This window comes from Cervus elaphus, chromosome 22, assembly GCF_910594005.1.
Source record: "Cervus elaphus chromosome 22, mCerEla1.1, whole genome shotgun sequence".
NCBI classification, from domain to species: domain Eukaryota; kingdom Metazoa; phylum Chordata; class Mammalia; order Artiodactyla; family Cervidae; genus Cervus; species Cervus elaphus.
Window position 1 is genome coordinate 9,941,271 of NC_057836.1, and position 18,012 is coordinate 9,959,282.

Sequence of the window (18,012 nt, forward strand, 5' to 3'; positions counted from 1 at the left end):
CTGTGAGAAGTAAGGGAGGTCTGAGAGTGGACTTGGGACTTCCTGGTAAGAGTTCAGGGGCAGTGCGGGCATCTGGTGGAGGTGGTGGGACCTGGAGGCAGCTTGGCAGCAGTGGGAGTCAGACGCCTTTGCCTAACAGCTTAGGTCCCTGCTCGTCTTTGGTGTCTCAGTTTCCACACACACTGAATAGAGATACAAGCAGTAGTCCTTGCAGGATGGTGTGTAAGAGCTCACGGGGCCCGAAGACCCCTCCCCTTCACCACCCCTCCCTCTCGGGGAGGGGCGTTCCCCCTACACCTCTGCTCTCTGCACAATCTGCTGAATCATAAGTGCTGAAGGCCCTGCGTCAACTGGTCCCTGCCCCCTGCCTGCATGGGGCCACCGTTGTCTGGACAGTTGCAGCAGCCTCCGTGCAGATTCCTCCCCCCCCCCCCACCCCGACTTCAAGTTCTCTCCTGTCCTTCTGGATATACCAGTGGTCCCAACAAGGGGTGGGACCACCAGATTTTGTCACACAGGGGACATTTGGCAAGGCCTGGAGGCAGGTTTGGTTGTTCGCTCAGGGTGGGCAGAGTCGGGGAGGCTGGAGAACACCCTGAAGTGCGCAGGATGGCCCCATCATGGAATCACAGGGCCCTGTAACAAGGCAGCCAGGCCTGGTGCCCAGAGGCTCAGGCTGATGCCTAGGACTGTGGCACTTGAGACCCTTCCCATCTCCTCCGCCCTCGCCTCTTCAGCTGTCTGCTTCAGCCCCCTCGAGCACCAGCTGCACCAGAACCACCCAGAGCTCACTGCATCCCACTCCCGTCGGGCCTTTGCACGTGCTGTGACCACCCTGGCCCGGTCCTCTTCACACCACAGGAGCCCTTGCAGCCTTTCCTGCCACTGCTAGGCTGGTGGACTGCAGTGAGCCCCAGCCCCCCGCTGCCCGCATCCTCACTGTCCCCCCGGAAACAGGCAAGGCTTTCCCCAGTAATGAGTGTTGATGTTTCAGAAGCACCTTAGAGTCTGCAAAGCGCTTTCTTTTCTCCCATTGGGCACTGAATTTGGGGATCTGCTTTATTTTCTTTTAATTTTAATTTTATGTGATTCAGAAATGAAAATACACACAACCGAAGTCCAGAATACAAAAGCATGCTAAGTGAAAGAAGCCGGTTACGAAAGATCGCACATTGTATGATTCCGTTTGTATGAAGTGGCAGGAGTAGGCAAATTCATAGAGACAGAAAGTGGCTCTGTGGGAGTGGGTGCCTAGATTACGGGGGTGCTGCTGGGGGAGGTGGGGAGTGACTACTAAGAGAATAGGGTGTTTTGAGGATGGTGAAAGTATTCTAAAATTGATTGTGGTTTCGGTTGCATAACCTTGTGAATGTACAAAAAAAACACTCTGTGAATTTTAACAAAGGTTTTGAAAAAAAAAAGGGCAACGTATAACTTAGTATCAGAGAAATGTCCTTTCCCTCTCCTGCCCTGCAGCCTTGTGGATTTCTCATGTTTCTTTTCAGTGTTTCTTTGTAGATACAAGGAAACACAGATACATATTGTGTTCTCCAGCATAGAATACATACTGTTCTGTACTGGCCTTTTCACTTCCTGTATCTTTGAGATCTTTCCACTTCTGCACGGAGAGAGCTTCCTCATTCTTTCTCCATTGTGTTCCGCTTTATGGATGGGCCTTTCTTTATTTAACCAGGCCCCGAGCTGGACATTTGGGTTGTTTCCAAGCTTTTACTGTTGCAAACAGCCTACAGCCCACAGCCTCATCCAGGCCTGTTTTGCCCTGTGTGTGCCTGTTGAGTAAACTCCCCCAAGTGGAAGCTGGAGGGAGCCAGGCGGCCCTGCAGCCCAGCTTCCCCAGTTCATACGGGGCCTGCCGCTGGGGAGGGGAGCCCTCTGCCCACAGACAAGGCAGGCCAGCTTACATGGACTTGGTCTTTCAGGATAATATTAACTTAGATTTTCTCTTACGGGAGGTCGGCTCTTTTCATGAGTAAGCCATTTTATACCAATAATTTCTTTCTGTCTCCGTGAAGTGTGTGTTTCACTCCTTCAGCCTGTTTCCTGTGGAGTCGTTGGTCTCTTTCCTACTGATTTGTAGGTGCTCAGTGTATATTAGGCTTCCCTGGTGGCTCAGAGGTTAAAGTGTCTGCCTGCAATGCGGGAGACCTGAGTTCAATCCCTGGGTGGGGAAGATCCCCTGGAGAAGGAAATGGCACCCACTCCAGTATTCTTGCCTGGAGAATCCCATGGACGGAGGAGCCTGGTGGGCTACAGTCCAGGGGGTCGCAAAGAGCCGGACACGACTGAGCGACTTCACTTCACTTCTGTAAAGTGTGTTTGACTCCTCAGCCTGTTTCCTGGGGAGTCGTTGGTCTCTTTTCTACGGATTTGTAGGTGCTCGGTGTATGTTAGTGTGATATTAGTTATTTGCCCTTGATAAAAGTTATGAGTATGTACTGTCAGTCTTTGGACTTTGTTTCTGGTGTTTTTGCCATGGGGAAGGAATTCCGCTTTTGGAGGGGAGGGAGACTTTTTTTTTTTTTTTTAATGGCTTCTGGATTTTAAGTCAGGGATAAAAAACCTTTCAGTTCAGTTCATTTGCTCATTGTATCCGACTCTTTGCGACCCCATGAACTGCAGCACACCAGGCTTCCCTGTCCATCACCAACTCCCAGAGCGTACTCAAACTCCTGTCCATACAGTTGGTGATGCCATCCAACCATCTCATTCTCTGTCGTCCCCTTCTCCTGCATTCAGTCTTTCCCATCATCAGGGTCTTTCAAATGTGTCAGTTCTTCGCATCAGGTGGCCAAAGTATTGGAGTTTCAGCTTCCGCATAAGTCCTTCCAATGAATATTCAGGACTGATTTCCTTTAGGATGGACTGGTTGGATCTCCTTGCAGTCCAAGGGACTCTCAAGAGTCTTCTCCAACACCACAGTTTACACCACAGTTTAAAAGCATCAATTCTTCGGCACTCAGCTTTCTTTATAGTCCAACTCTCACATCCATACATGACTACTGGAAAAACCATAGCTTTGACTAGATGGACCTTTGTTGGCAAAGTAATGTCTCTGCTTTTTAATATTATGTCAGGTTGGTCATAGCTTTTCTTCCAAGGAGCAAATATCTTAATTTCATGGCTGCAGTTACCATCAGAAGTGATTTTGGAGCCCAACCATTGTTTCCCCATCTATTTGCCATGAAGTGATGGGATCAGATGCCATGATCTTAGTTTTCTTTTCTTTTTTTTTGATCTTAGTTTTCTGAATGTTGAGTTTTAACCCAACTCTTTCACTCTCCCCTTTTACTTTCATAAAGAGGCTCTTTAGTTTTTCTTCACTTTCTGTGGTAAGGGTCATGTCATCTGCATATCTGAGGTTATTGATATTTCTCCCTGTAATCTTGATTTCAGCTTGTGCTTCAACCAGCACAGCATTTCTCGTGATGTACTCTGCATATAAGTTAAATAAGTAGAGTGACAATATACAGCCTTGACGTACTCCTTTTCCGATTTGGAACCACTCTGTTGTTCCATGTACAGTTTTAACTGTTGCTTCTTGACCTGCACACAGATTTCTCAGGAGGCAGGTCAGGTGGTCTGGTACTCCCATCTCTTGAAGAATTTCCCACAGTTTGTTGTGATCCACACAGTCAAAGGCTTTGGCATAGTCAATAAAGCAGAAGTAGATGTTTTTTCTGAAACTCTTGCTTTTTCGATGATCCAAGGATGTTGGCAGTTGACCTCTGGTTCCTCTGACTTTTCTAAATCCAGCTTGTACATCTAGAAGTTCTTGGTTCACGTACTGTTAAAGCCTGGCTTAGAGAATATTGAGCATTACTTTGCTAGTGTGTGAGATGAGTGCAATTGTGCAGTAGTTTGAACATTCTTTGGCATTGCCTTTCTTTGGGAAACCTTGCTTACCCCCAAATTAAAAGCAATGCTCCCTTCTTGTAACATCTCATTGTTTTATTTTTTAAATTAAATGTATAAAACATGTGCACCATTTAAGGCACTCTTCTCACCACTAGTTGGAGGAAGACAGCTCTGTCACCCTGAAAACCCCTAGTACTCCACCCCATCCCACCCTCTGCTTCTCCCACACAGAGGTGACGACTGTCTGAATCTTAAATTTTAAGTTATACCCTTTTATTGAGGAGTTTTATCACGTTTATATCCCTAAACTATACATAATTTAGCATGGAACCTTTTGAAATTGAGACAATCAGAACTGTGCTTGCATCCTTCTGTCTCTTCCTTCCTCTTTTTTTTTCCCCCTGAAATTGAGGTGAAATTCCCATGACATGCTGTTAACCATTTAAGAAGTGTACCATTTAGTGGCATCTAGTACAACGCCAGGGGCTTCCCTGGTGGCTCAGACAGTGAAGTGTCTGCCTGCAGTGCAGACCTGGGTTCGATCCCTGGGTCGGGAAGGTCCCCTGAAGAAGGGAATGACAACCCACTCTGGTACTCCTGCCTGGAAAATTCCATAGATGAAGGAGCCTGGTAGGCTACAGTCTGTGGGATGGCAGAGTCGGACACGACTGAGCAACTTCACTGATTCACTAGTACAATCCCAGTGTGTGTGACCACCATCCCTATCTAGTTCCAAAACATTTTCATCACCCGGAAGAAAACCCTGCACCTGTTCAGTGGGGTAGCCTGTCCTGTAGCCTGTCCTACTTCCCCCTGCCCCCAGTCCCTGGCAGCCACCAGTCTGATCTTTATCTGCATGGGTTCTGCTGTTCTGGGCACTTCATGTAATGGAATCAGACAGCATTTGCCCTCTGGAGTGTGGCTTGCCCACTGCACACTGTGTGTGTGAGGTTTGTCAATGTCTCACAGCCCGTGTCAGTGCCCGGTTCATTTTCAGGGACAGGCAGGGTGGCTCTCCACGCCTGCGCTGGTGGACTCTTGGGTGTCTCCCCCTTCTGGTCTTTGTAAGCAGTGCTATGCCTTGCTCTCTGCTCAGAGAGGGTTCGGGTGCAGAGAGCCGCCCCATAGCCGTCGTGCCTGTCTCCCCCTGCGTGGGGCATCCCTGGGCACCTGCCCCACCTTTTGGCCATCTTCCGGGGCTGGACGTTGTGGTCCTTTGCTGCTGTGCAAAGGTCCTTGCTTGGCCTCCCAGCGCTCACGTTTCTGAAGGGTGTACCCTTGGGAGTGGCCTGGTTTGACTGAGGATCTGTGTGTGTTCAGCTTTACCAGACAGAGACCAACCTGGTTTCCAAAGTGGTTGAGCCAACTTACACTCCGATCTTTGCCCCCCGTGTGATCGTCTGCTCCACTCGGGGCTTGTGGTGCGTGGCATGAGCTGTGTTGTCTTTCCTCAGATTATCGGCTGTTCCAGGCACGTTTGTGGTGGAGCCCCATCTCGGGCATCCCTGGGTTGAGGTCCTGGCTTTATCCTGCCCACCTTCTTCCAGCGGCTGTCTCCCGCTCTGGACTTTCTGTGTTGTCTCTGTGCTGAGATCACACCATTTAGTGATGGCAGCTATTGACCCCCTTGGCTCCCAGCAGGAGATGGCCTCTCCGCTTAGCCCCCAACCTTCCAGCTCAGCCTACCTGTGACTGTAGCTGGGGAAATTGAGGCCCAGTGCAGCTTGGATTGGGATCTTTCTTGAGACAGCCCTGCCCCTCTGCCTGCTGTCTTCCTCGGCTCCACACCCCACTGACTGCGCCTCTCTCCAGCTTGGGAGACCTCAGTGGCTCCACGCTGCAGGACACACTCCCCTGAGTGGTCTGGGAACGTTTTTGGCCCTGCCCTGACCCCTCACATCCGGCCGCCTGCTGCCCCAGCCTCCGATTCTCTGCATGGCCCTCAGCCCTCCCCTCCTTCCCCCAGCATGTGCTGCAGCTCTGGTTCTCCCTTCCTGCCCAGGCTGGGTCAGGGGCCTGCTCTGTGCCCCTCAGTTCCTCTGCTTCCCGTGGATACAGCCCGGGGCCTCCGCCACCTTTCAGCCTCTTCCCAGGGGACACTGAGCTGCTCAGGGGCAGGCCTGGAGTGGTCCTGGCCTGGGGCTGCCTGGCCAGCTGAGTGTGACCTGGGTCCCCCTGCCCCCGCAGGTGCCAATATCGCCTCTGGTGAAGAAGTTGCCATCAAGCTGGAGTGTGTGAAGACGAAGCACCCCCAGCTGCACATCGAGAGCAAATTCTACAAGATGATGCAGGGGGGAGGTGAGGGCCAGAGGGGCGGTGGGCGTGGGGGTGGGAGCTCCGCGCCTATGCCTTGGGCACTCACACGGGGAGGGGCCCAGGGACTGGTGGGCTGGGGAGTGACGGCGCCTGACTGCCCCACCTCCCCGCAGTGGGGATCCCATCCATCAAGTGGTGCGGGGCCGAGGGGGACTACAACGTGATGGTCATGGAGCTGCTGGGGCCCAGCCTCGAGGACCTCTTCAACTTCTGCTCCCGCAAGTTCAGCCTCAAGACCGTGCTGCTCCTGGCTGACCAGATGGTGAGTCCCCCCATCTCCTCCCTCGGGCCAGGGGGGCACTGGGTGCCCAGCCGGAGGATGCTGGAGCAGGAAGCCGTGATAGCGACATGGGACCGGGACCAGGGGACCTTGACCATCAGCCATGGCTGGGGGAGGAGGTATTAAAACATAGACTGCCAGTTTCCACTCCAGACCTGCGCAGCTGGGCTCCCACGGAAGGCCTGGGACCCTGCCCTCGGGTGACTGTAAAGCCTGTAGTCATCCAGACCTCAGGCCTGTTCCCATGCAGCGGCCGTAGGTGAACTGCTGGGCCTTGTCCTCAGGAGTGGCTCCCCTTTGTGGAGTCATCTGGGACACCACCTAGTGCCATGCCCATGGACGAGCGTTGCTTGCGTCCTCAATCCTTTTATAAATTCAGGGGAGAAAAATTAAAAAAAAAAAGTAAAGCACAGGATCCTGGCCTTGGGGGACTTTCCTGGTGGTCTAGAGGTTAAGACTTTGCTTCCAAGGCAGGAGGCGCATGTTCGATCCCTGGTCAGGGAACAAAGATCCACATACTGCATGGCACAACAAAAAAAAAAAAACCAAAAATCCTGGCCCTGGAATGGTACATGGAGATCTTGTTCCCCAGGGTCTGTGTCTGCCCTGCAGAAAGTCCGCAGACATCCTGCAATTTTAGGCTAAATGTGTGTGCGCAGAGAAGGTTGTCAGATTCTCACAGGACATGAAACTCAAAGAAGTCTAGGTTTTTTGAGTTTAGGAAATATTCAGAAGCTTGAGGCCCAGGGAGGGGGCCAACCTGCCAGAAGACAGATTGTGTGTGTATTTATTAACATGTGTTTCTACACTTGATCTTAGCCAAAAGGCCGAGAAGCGATGAACATGTGTTTCTAACACATTGTTGAAAGGAAGGTCCTCTGTGTCTCCCTGACTTTGGTATCCTCCAGAAGCCAGAGATTAATTCCTGCCTGTGCGCTTCATCTCTGTCACCCCTGCCCACCAAGTTTAGGGTTCCATGTACTCCTGTTCTCCCAAGTCTGGTTGGCAGAACAACCTCTGAAATGCCTCTCTGGTTCCTTGAGGGCCTTTTCTGTACCCTGAGGGTATAGAGCCAGGCAGAGGCCTGAATGCCTTTCTGGGCTTCCTTTCTAGATCTTGCCATTCACTTTCCTGCTCACAGTGAACCTGATGAATCCCTCCATCAGAGGTTCTCTCTACTGTCGCTTCCTCCAGGAAGCCTTCCCTGACCTGCCCCTTCGAAATCATCGTACATGGTGGTTGCAGACTGATATTGCTCCCCTGCTTGTGGCAGGGGTCCCCATCCATTGGAAGGGACCACGGGTGTGTTTTCCATTTGTAGGGCCCCAGCCCCCAGTCCAGGCCTGGCTCCGAGCATCTGGCAAAGCCTGCTCCCCCTGCCTCAGCACTTGCTGAGTGACTTGCTCTCCCCTCCCCCAGATCAGCCGCATTGAGTACATCCACTCCAAGAACTTCATCCACCGGGACGTCAAGCCCGACAACTTCCTCATGGGGCTGGGGAAGAAGGGCAACTTGGTGTACATCATTGACTTCGGCCTGGCCAAGAAGTACCGGGACGCCCGCACCCACCAGCACATCCCCTACCGGGAAAACAAGAACTTGACTGGCACTGCCCGCTACGCCTCCATCAACACCCACCTGGGCATCGGTGAGTGCGCAAGGCCTGGAAGCAGAGGGTACCTGTGGGCTGCCCGCCAGGACCTTGGCTTCCTTCTGCAGCCTGGGTTTATTCCGTGGCTGGTCACACAGGCAGGTCTTCTCCTTCGCAAGAAGCACTCTTTATCTCATGCCTCAGTCATCCCCACAGCAGCCTTGGTGGGCGAGGACGTGTCCCCATTTTTGCCGGGTGGGAACTGCAGGCTCACCGTGTGACACAGGCACCTTAGGCCGTACTGCTTAGCAAGCGTTAAAGTCGGGTCTGACCCAACCCTGGCTGATGCCACTGCTTGTGCCTTATCCGCAGGGTGGGCTGGGCAGGGAGGCCCCGGGGTGCCTACTGCATAGTGGCTAAAGGGATGAGAGCCTGAGCTGGAGAACTAGGCCTCGGTTGAGTGAGCAAAGCCCAGCCTCAGGCCCCTGCCCTGTAGGAGGGGTAATAGTGCAGCAAGCCAGCATGGGGTGGGGAGGGGGGGCTCCTGCTGAGTGCACAGGTGGGGTGTTCACCTTAACCAAGGACCCCTGGAGAAAGGGGGTCCCTCAGCCAGGAGCCCGGGTGGACCCTGCCCCTCACCTTGTCCTTGACTTTGCAGAACAAAGCCGTCGAGACGACCTGGAGAGTCTGGGCTACGTTCTCATGTACTTCAACCTGGGCTCCCTGCCCTGGCAGGGCCTCAAAGCGGCCACCAAGCGCCAGAAGTACGAGCGGATCAGCGAGAAGAAGATGTCCACGCCCATCGAGGTCCTCTGCAAAGGCTACCCCTGTGAGTGGCCCTCTGGGGCAGCGTGCTTAGCCTGCGGTCTCCAAGGCCCCTTCTGAGGGGCCAGCGAGGCTGCACAGAGCCTGTTCTGGGCCACCACTGCCCAGCACCAGAGCATCCGTCACTCATAGCTCTATTGTTGTTCAGGCTCAGCTCTTGTCCCCAGCCCGCACGCCTCGCAAGGGCTGAGTGTCAGGAACAACTCCAGGGTGTCCTACATTTTAACTCACTTCCGACACTACCTCCCTGGAGGAAGCATCAGACCCTGCAGTTAAGGGCTCAATCCTACGTGGCTGTTCCCACCACACTTCATATGCCAATCACGAGTCCAGGTTGCCGCCTGTGCTCCTGATCAGTTGGCTATAAATCTGGGGTTTCCCTCTTTGGCCTCGATTAATTTGGCTCACTCAAGTCAGGGAAAGACATTTCACCAGTTTATGATAGGATGTGATAAAGGATACCGATGAGCAGCCAGTTGAAGACAGACACGTAGGGTGAGGTCTGAGAGGGTCCCGAATGCAGGAGCTTCTATCTTGAGTGGAGCTGGGGACGTGGTCACCAATCAGGAAGCCCTCCAGACCCTATGCTGTTGTGATATTTATGGAGGCTTCATCCCATCGGCATGGCAACCATTAACTCCGTTCCCAGACCCCCTCCCTTTTCTAGGGAAGCGAGTAGGGGTGGGCCCCGGGAGTTCCAACCTTCTGATCATGGCTTGGTCTTTCTGCTGACCCGCTGCCATCAGGAGCCACCTGGAGTATCCTCCGTTGAGGACTGAACAGGATGCTCCTTGCGCCCTCACCACTTAGGAAATTACACGGGCCTTAGGCACCCCGGGAGAGGAACCAGTGTGTGTGTGTTCTCTTGTCTCACAAGGGCCCTCTCTCACCTCTGATGTTCAGAGGAGGAGACCCAAGTTTTCCTCCTGTGGCTTAGAATTTCCATCAGGTTCTCGACTGTTTTTGGGGTAGGGAGGACGTCGTCCTGACCCATCTGAGGTCCGGGGCGGGGGCTGGGTAGGACAGCGCCATCGGGGGGCCCCAGGAGCGTGGGCCTCACGATGGCACCTTCTGTCCCCCCTGCCCCCCGCACCAGCCGAGTTCTCCACATACCTCAACTTCTGCCGTTCACTGCGGTTCGACGACAAGCCCGACTACTCCTACCTGCGCCAGCTCTTCCGCAACCTCTTCCACCGGCAGGGCTTCTCCTACGACTACGTCTTCGACTGGAACATGCTCAAATTCGTGAGTCTCCTGAAGGCCGAGGCGGGCTTGGGGGACTGGACCGGGAAGGCCAACGTGACCCTGTGGTGGGCGGGGCTCCCGGAAGCCGGGTGCTACGAGCTGGACGGCGCACGTGACCCCCACTCCAGCCTCATCCGTGCGGACGGCCTGTGCCGCCACGATCAGCCGGGCCCAGGTGGGGCGCCGCCTCCCACTGGACCCAAGAGGGCCCGCCTGGGCCTCCTGTCCGTCCTGGGCGCCTGGGTGAGCGGGGCCCGGATGGCACTGGTGGGCCCCCCCGCTGTCTTGATCCTGGCCTGCAGCGTCTTGCTCTTGGTGCCCTGCACGTGCCAGCTGGTGGCCTTCGCTGAGTCCCCCTTGGCCAGCCTGGACCCCTTCGTTGTAGCTTCCTTCTCCCTGGTTGTGGCACCCTGGGTCTTGCTAGGCACCTCTCTTCTCTCTCTCTCTCTTAAGAGTCGTGGGGGTGGGGTGGGGAGAAGTGTTCGTCCGCTGGGCCTGGGCCTCCGGAGTCTGTGACATCCTGTGTCTTGTTTCACGTCTCTTCTGGAGAAGGGGGCTTCCTCGAGCCAGGCTCAGCCCCGCGACAGCGAAGCTGTTGCACTGCCCAGCCCCCGCCCCTGTCCCTGTGTCGGGCCGGCGAACCCACCCATGTACTGGTAAGCGCCTCCAGGCTCTGACTTCTCCGATACTTACCGCCTGGCGGGGTGGGGGAGCCCAAGAGGCTGAGCCTCCGCTGTGCCCTCTCTGTCCCTTCCAGGTGCCCGGCGCCCCTGGGCACCCAGGGCCCTCCACACAGGCCCGTGGAGGAGGTGGAGGAGCTGCCCCCCCAAAACTACTGGCCTGTGGTCTGGACGGCAGGGCCCCAGTTCTGACATCACCAGGTGTGCCCAAGCCCATCGGGGCCAGGCCTGAGGAGACATCCCTTGACATGGTGGGGGTACACTGGAGAGGGCCCCGCTGTGAGATTCTTGGGGACGAATCAGCTGCCTGATGAACAGAGCCTGAGGGAGATCCAACGTTCCTTGCCTGGGAGGGCCTGGTGGCAGTGGACCCCAGGAACAGCCTTGGCCAGACCCTGCCAGCAGCCTCTGTATTGAACCTGAACTCATTAAACGCCCCTTCCTGGACCGCGTGTCCTCGTGACTGCCTCTTTTCTTGGCGGGCACCCTCCTGCTGGATGCTCAGGACCGAGGCCTTGTTCTCCAGGACCCTGGGATCGGCGCTTGGTCTCTGATCGGCGCTCTCTCTGACTCTCAGACAGTGGCCTAAGAAGCAAGGCAGAGGTTGGGCGGAGGATGGAAGTATCCTACAGGCTGGAGGATCCCAGGGGTGGGAGATGGGCAGTGGCACCCATCACCACAGATCTTCTGGCTGGGAGCACAGCTCTCGCCCCAGGGTGCTGTTTAGGGTGCTGTGCACACCCTCTCATCCGTGTACAGAGGCATTCGTGAGTCTGGTTCGGGGCCGAGTTTGGCCCTTCCTCTCGGTACAGCTCTGAGAATGGATTTTGCAAAGTCTGGGCCTGTGCCTGCCAATGTGGTAGCCACTGGCTACGTGTGGCTGATTTTTCATTAAAGTTAATTAAAGCTGAAAACCTACTTCTTCTGTTGCGTTTGCCATATTTAAAGTTCTCAGGAGCCACAGGTGGCCAGCTAGTTGCTGCCACACCCGTCAAGGTGGATATGAACACATCCATCATTGCAGAAAGTCCAGGGGCACCTGCAGCTCCAGAAGGCTCCTCACAGAGCCTCTCATGGGACCATCCAGCCCACAAGATCTCACCTCAAACCAGGCTAGGAGCACTCTCTCCACCCATTGCTGGCACCCCAACCCCTTCCTGGAGTTCCCGTCGAGGCAGGCCCTGGAGCCAAAAGCTGGACAGAGGTGCCAACCTTCCGCACCGATCTCTGACTTGAGGGCCATCGGACTGGATAACTGGGTACCTTTGACCCCGTCCCCGCTATGGTGAGCTTGACTGCCTCCAGCTGCCCCTGGCAGAAGTATCTGTGGACATGCCCTGGGGACCTCCCACGTTTTCACCTGGAGACCAAGCTCCTCCCACTTCACCCCTCCTGCCCTGCCTGCAAGAAGCCTTCACCAGCACCTACCAGCAGACTGGACGCCATGCTGGGCACCGAGGGCTGCAGACTCTTCCATGGGAAGGATCCTGTCCTTGACTGAGAACTTCCCTCCTTGGAGGGGCCACGCCATATCATTCAGCATCAGGGCTCCGGAGTCCCTGGATACCTGGAGCCTGGGATGCTGCACAGAGACACTGTATTCTGAAGTCCAACCAGCCAGCCAGGTGGAAACTCGGCACTGCCAAGGACAGGGGTCTGCACGACACAGGGGAAGGCTCGTGTGACTTGGACGCTGACCTTTTGTGTCTTCTCGTGGGCAAATAAAAGCCGAGAGACCTCCCTGGTGTGCATTTCTTGAGGCATCACTTGGGTTGGGTGGAAACGAGCTGAGTGACTCAGCTCCTTCTGCCGCTGGGCCACTGTGAGCCCCAGCCTGCGGTGGGTGAGGGCTCCAGCCCTCTGCTCAGCCCCAACCCCTGGGGGAGTCACTTGACTTCCCTGAGCCTCAGTATCCCCCCACCAGAGAGTGAGTTTGGACCTGCCTTGCAGGGTGGATGCGCCCCCTCCCCGAGGGATGTTTAATGAGTGGGCATGGCAGCTCTTGTCACAGGTTTGGCCCTGCTTCTGGCTCAGTCGTTCTCTTCCCTCCATCTGTTAACCGAGTGGGTGGGAGTCTGGGGTGAGGACCAGGGGTCAGGCGGTGGCGCCCTGGTGCTTCCCGGCCTGCCTGGACAGGCTTGAAGGTGGGAGGGCAGAGGACGTACATTTCTAGGATGTTCCACTGAGTCCTCTGGGAGCATGGAGAGTGAAGCAAGACTGGGACATAGCCCAGCTCTGCCCTGAGCTATGCGGCCCGAGGCCTCCCGAGGCCTCTCTGGGCCCTGGTTCTTCCTGTAGGATCCAAGGATCCTCTGATCCCCCAGGCACAAGCTCCTGGAGTTGCTTTTAAGTCCAAAGCCAGCCCCAATCTCATCTCCGAAGGACAGTCAGGGCTTCTCGGCCGGTTCTCTGGGAGAGACAGGGTTATAGGAGCCTGTGGCCCCTGAGCAGGCCGCCCCCCCCCCCCCACTCAGCCTGCAGCTCTCTCCTCCACAGATGCGGCCCCCCTCATGCCAGCCCCCCGCCCTTCCCTGTGGACGACCCCAGGACCAACTAGGTAACGCGGCCGCTGCCGCCCCCATGCCACGCTCCTCTCTCTGGGCCTTTCTCCTTTCCTCCTGCACTGGGGGTGGCAGTGGCTAGAGGGCAGAGCCCCCCAGGGGCTCACGCACCTCTTCCGCCCCGTCTACCTGCTGGGCCTCTTTCTTCCATGGGGCATCTAGCCCATGCCTTCTCCAGCTCCCATCCCAAGCAAGGCAGCATCTGTGTGGGTCCCTTGGGCCTCTTAGTTGTGAAACCATTGCCAGGTCCAGGGGAAGAACAGCCCTTTGAAAAAAATCCCCCTAACTGGGCCCTGAGAGGCCTGGTTTGAGTCCTGGCCCCACCTTCAGCTCGCTTTGTAACTTTTTGCTTGGCCTCTGAGCACCTGCCCTGCTGTGTTTGGAAGAGTCAAGGAGTCAAGGGCCCTCTGTACATGGGGGCGGTGGGGGACCTAGGTCGGTTGGCCATCCTGGGGCATCAGTCCTCCCAGCTCTGACTCCAGGCCCCACGAGACCAGGACAGAGTGACCTCCCTCTGCTCCCTAGGTCGAGCTTCCTCCTGGGCAGTCTTGGGCTTTGTTTTTTCTCTGTGCAGTGTGATCAGGGGGCATCTCTGGGTCTCTTGGGCTGCCTGCTTTGTGGGGAGGCGGTGGGACCAGAGGGTTTCTGAGACACCCCCTGCCCCTGGCCTGCCTCCCTTGCTCTGACCCCGATGGAGTACTGGATCCCGGAGCTCCCCAACCCTGCAGGGCTGACCAGGGTTTTCGTCTCATGCCTGCAGGGTGCAGCCCGAAACCCCGAGGACGTGGACCGGGAGCGGCGAGAACACGAGCGAGAGGAGAGGATGGGGCAGCTCCGGGGGTCGGCGACCCGGGCCCTGCCCCCTGGCCCGCCCACGGGGGCCACCGCCAACCGGCTCCGCAGTGCAGCCGAGCCTGTGGCTTCCACCCCTGCCTCCCGCATCCAGCAAGCTGGTGAGTGTGCACCTTGGGCAGCGGGCAGGGGGCGCAGGGCAGCCAGGGCCCTGGGTGCTGAGGGCAGCTTCCGTCTCCGCCTGCCCGTCCACACCCGCCTCGCCTTCTAGGCAATACTTCTCCCAGAGCGATCTCACGGGTCGACAGAGAGAGGAAGGTGAGCATGAGGCTACACAGGGGCGCGCCCGCCAATGTCTCGTCCTCCGACCTCACTGGGCGGCAAGAGGTCTCCCGGATTTCAGCCTCACAGGTGAGCTGCCCTTGCCCCCAGCCCCTTCTGGGCCTCACCGCTTCCCCAGCAAGGCAGTGGGAGTCGGGACCCAGCCCTCTGGTAGGGGGCCCAGCCTGGGTGGGTGGCAGGGAGCTCATAGCGGAGGGGCTTGTGGTCCCTGCCATCAGCACGCCCCCGCCATCCCCACTCAGCACAGGATGGAGGGGTGGTTGGACCCCATCGGGTGGCCCCCACCTAGGGGCTGTGTGTGGACTAGGAAAGTGGGGAAGGGAGGATCTGGGGTCCCCCCGGGAAGGGGTCCAGCAGGGGTGGGAGGGAGAGCCACTCTGGGCCTCCGGAGGTGGTGGTGGCACCCCAGCAGGACAGATCGAGAGCTGGGGAGCCCACGGCCTTGAGCAGCTGCTGGGCCTCCCGGGGCCGTGTGCTTGTCTACAAAATGCGAACATCTGGGGTGCTTGAGATCACACACCCACTCCTTCCCTTGCGCGAGGGGCTTGGCGGGGTAGAACGCTGCAGTGGGGAGAGACTTGCCCAGTTATCCTGCCAGCAGCTCAGCCCCTCCCACCCTGCTGCCTCCCTTCCTCCCAGACAAGCGTGCCATTTGACCACCTCGGAAAGTGAGGAGGAGCCCCCATCGGACCAGTATTTGCTTAGGTGAGTCGACGTCTGCTGTAGTCACAGCCCAGCCGGGTCTGGACCCCCACGGCCCCCGGAGGAACCCATGGTTGTGCTCTGAGCAGGCCCAGCACACTCCAGCTAATTTCTGCCGGAAAGCCCTCTGTTTGTATGGGGCCGGCCTTCCATCCCCACGCTGCCCTAACTGTTCTGGGAAGTTGGTAGCAGGGATGGAAGGCTAGGGCCCACCCTGTGACCTTCCCCAGGGCTCTAGCCCGGGTCTTAGCCTCTGGGCTGTTATGCTTCATTCATGCAAACCACTTAGCGTAGAGCTTTGAAGTCAGGAGTTTACCTGCTCTCTGAGTAGGCCCTTGGTGACCTCCCCAGCCCCGATGGCGGGAGGAGTGGGGGGCGCCCTCTGGTCAGTATGAGCCTTGATGGGACCTGTGGTTGCATGAGGCTTTGAGGCGGGGTGTTACAGCTCAGCTCTCTGGGGCCCCATCTGGAAGGCGAGTGTGGCAGGGACTAATTTGGGGGGGGCTGTGTCGGGGAGGGGTAGTCTGAGCTCCCTGGGGAATATGCACGTGGCTGGCAGCAGCTGACGGGCTTGACCTCACATTAGCTGCGTGTGACCTGCGTTGTGGACATGGATTCCACAGGTAGCTCTGGGCCAGCATTCGGGGTTCACCTTTGTCAGCCTCACACCCAGGAACCAGCCGCGTTCATGGCAGGGTGGAGTGTTTGTGTATCTGGGGGGTGGCTGTTCACCAAAAGAGAGGAGAGAAGGTGATTCTGTGTCTTTTCTGGGAAAATGGAGCACCTACTGTAACTCAGATGGTAAAGAATCCGCCTGCAGTACAGGAGACCTGGGGTTCGATCACTGGGTTGGGTAGATCCTCTGGAGGAGGGCATGGCTACCCACCCCAGTGTCTTGCCTGGAGAATCTCCATGTACGGAGGAGCCTGGTGGGCTACAGTCCATGGGGTCACAGACAGTCGGACTCGACTGAGCGACTAAGCACAGAGCCTTGGGGCTGGGGAGGCTGGACAGCTGGTGGATGGGTGACTGGGGCGGATGCCCACCTGATCTGTCTTCTTTCTCCCCCTTTCTAGTGTCTTCACTGTATTTTCTTTAAAAAAAAAAAAAACAACAAAAAGATGGGGAAAAGAAACCACTCAAAAGAACAAAAAGAAAAAATCCCAGCACAAAACCAACGATGGATTCTGTTTCGAATTTTTTTTATTTTTATTTTTTTTATTTGCCGATGGCAAGAAGATGGGATACCCTCGGCACAGAGAATCCTGTCCCTTCACGTTCCCTGCCGCCCACAACCTTCAGGCTGCCAGAGGCTCCCAGATACCAGGCTACACTCACCGGATGCCACGGCCCCACCCAGCCACCGCCTGACTTGGCCGGGAGGGACATTTCCGCACTGGAGCTGCAGCGGGTCCTCACGGGTCCTCGGGAGGTGGCCCGAGGCGCTGGGGGAATGGATCGGCTGGTCAGAGGCAGGTCCTGCTGGGTGTTCGTGAGCCTGGGGACCTTAGGAGATCAGTGCAGGCCCCACCACCCCCTGAGATGAAGGTCACCAACTTTCTGTGTTGGGCGTTCGCCAGTGCCTCCTTGAGCGTAAGGGTCCCTTCTCTGCCTCCCCACAGAGACCTTGAGGAGTGGGGTGGTGAGGCGGTGGGGCTGAGAGTCCTTGTGGGCGTGTGTATGTATCTGCCCTCTGTCTCCCAGGACAGCAGGTGTCCCGCCCGCCTGCCAGGCTGACTTTTCTTATGCCCCTGACAAGGATATGGGGGTGGGTGGTGACCTCCATGTCCCTCAAGAAGGGCACAGACGGTCCTTGCCACCACCGACCCCTGAGACTGTCCTCAGCCTGTGGTCCCGCTTTTCTGGTGTTGGGGCAGAATCCGTGGAGACTACTTCCAGAAAGCATCTGGCTCCTGGGTTAAGAATTAATTCCCTGGTTCTGACACTCACCTGGGTTCCCCCTTCCCAGTGTTCTGTCTCTGTCAGGAGGAGCCTGGGGTTCAGGGCTGGGCACTGGATTTATCCATCCCACCTAGTTAACCCTTTTTTACTTTATTTTTGTTTGTTTTTTTTTTTCCATGTGTGTATTTCCTAATTTATTTACCTCCGTTTCCCCTTTTATTCTTTCTTCTTTTTTTTAATTAAAGAGCAAAGCTTTTTATTACTTTGTAATTTAAAAAACTGAAAAAAAAAAATACCGAAGAACTTTGGGGGGAATTTTGTACTTTTTTCCTGTGTAAATATTGGACTTTTTTGAGCTTTATTGTGGTTGTTAATTTGAAGTAATAAAGTAGAAAAGGATAAAGTGACCTGGGAAGCCCTTGGTCCACCTCTTTGCTCTGGGGGCTTCTCCCCAGCAGACCTGGCAAACCGGGTGTGGCTGGGGGCACTCGAGCAGTGCTTGCTACCTCCTTGGGGCTGTTTCAACCCTTTGCTTCAAAATCAACACACAGGGACGTTCCTGGTGGTGCAGTGGTTAGAATCTGCCTTGCATGGGCTTCCGTGGTGGCTTAGTGATCAAGAGTCAGCCTGCCAATGCAGGAAGCACAGGTTTGACCCCTGGTTCTGGGAAGATCTCACATACCGGAGGAGCGACTTAAACCCGTGAGCCACAGTTGTCGGGCCTGTGCTCTAGAGCCCAGGGCTGCCACTCGTGAGGCCTGCACACCTATAGAGCCCGTGCACTGCAGCAAGAGAAGCCACCGTGATGAGAACCCTACCCACCACGACTAGGGAAAAGCCCCAGCAGCAGTGAAAACCCAGCACGGCCAATAGGTGAATAAATAAAATCCGCCTGGCAAT

General features: G+C 56.1%; 1 protein-coding gene across 9 annotated transcripts in view; it reads left to right on the forward strand.

The window, feature by feature from the left end:
* The window catches only part of LOC122680190 (casein kinase I), a 36,674-nt gene extending 19,155 nt beyond the window's left edge, over nt 1-17,519 (forward strand). For 3 of the 9 annotated variants that reach the window (XM_043881281.1, XM_043881283.1, XM_043881285.1), the window contains exons 3-7: nt 6,064-6,174; nt 6,306-6,454; nt 7,892-8,120; nt 8,722-8,892; nt 9,985-10,676. In XM_043881281.1, the coding sequence (XP_043737216.1) occupies nt 6,064-6,174; nt 6,306-6,454; nt 7,892-8,120; nt 8,722-8,892; nt 9,985-10,649 (1,325 nt within the window). In that variant the 3' untranslated portion in view covers nt 10,650-10,676. Of the gene's footprint in view, nt 1-6,063; nt 6,175-6,305; nt 6,455-7,891; nt 8,121-8,721; nt 8,893-9,984; nt 11,261-13,309; nt 13,371-14,134; nt 14,328-14,437; nt 14,578-15,147; nt 15,214-16,286 lie in introns of those variants that run through there. The other 6 variants (XM_043881286.1, XM_043881287.1, XM_043881289.1 and 3 more) reach the window with 6 other exon arrangements.
* The last annotated feature ends 493 nt before the right edge of the window (nt 17,520-18,012 follow it).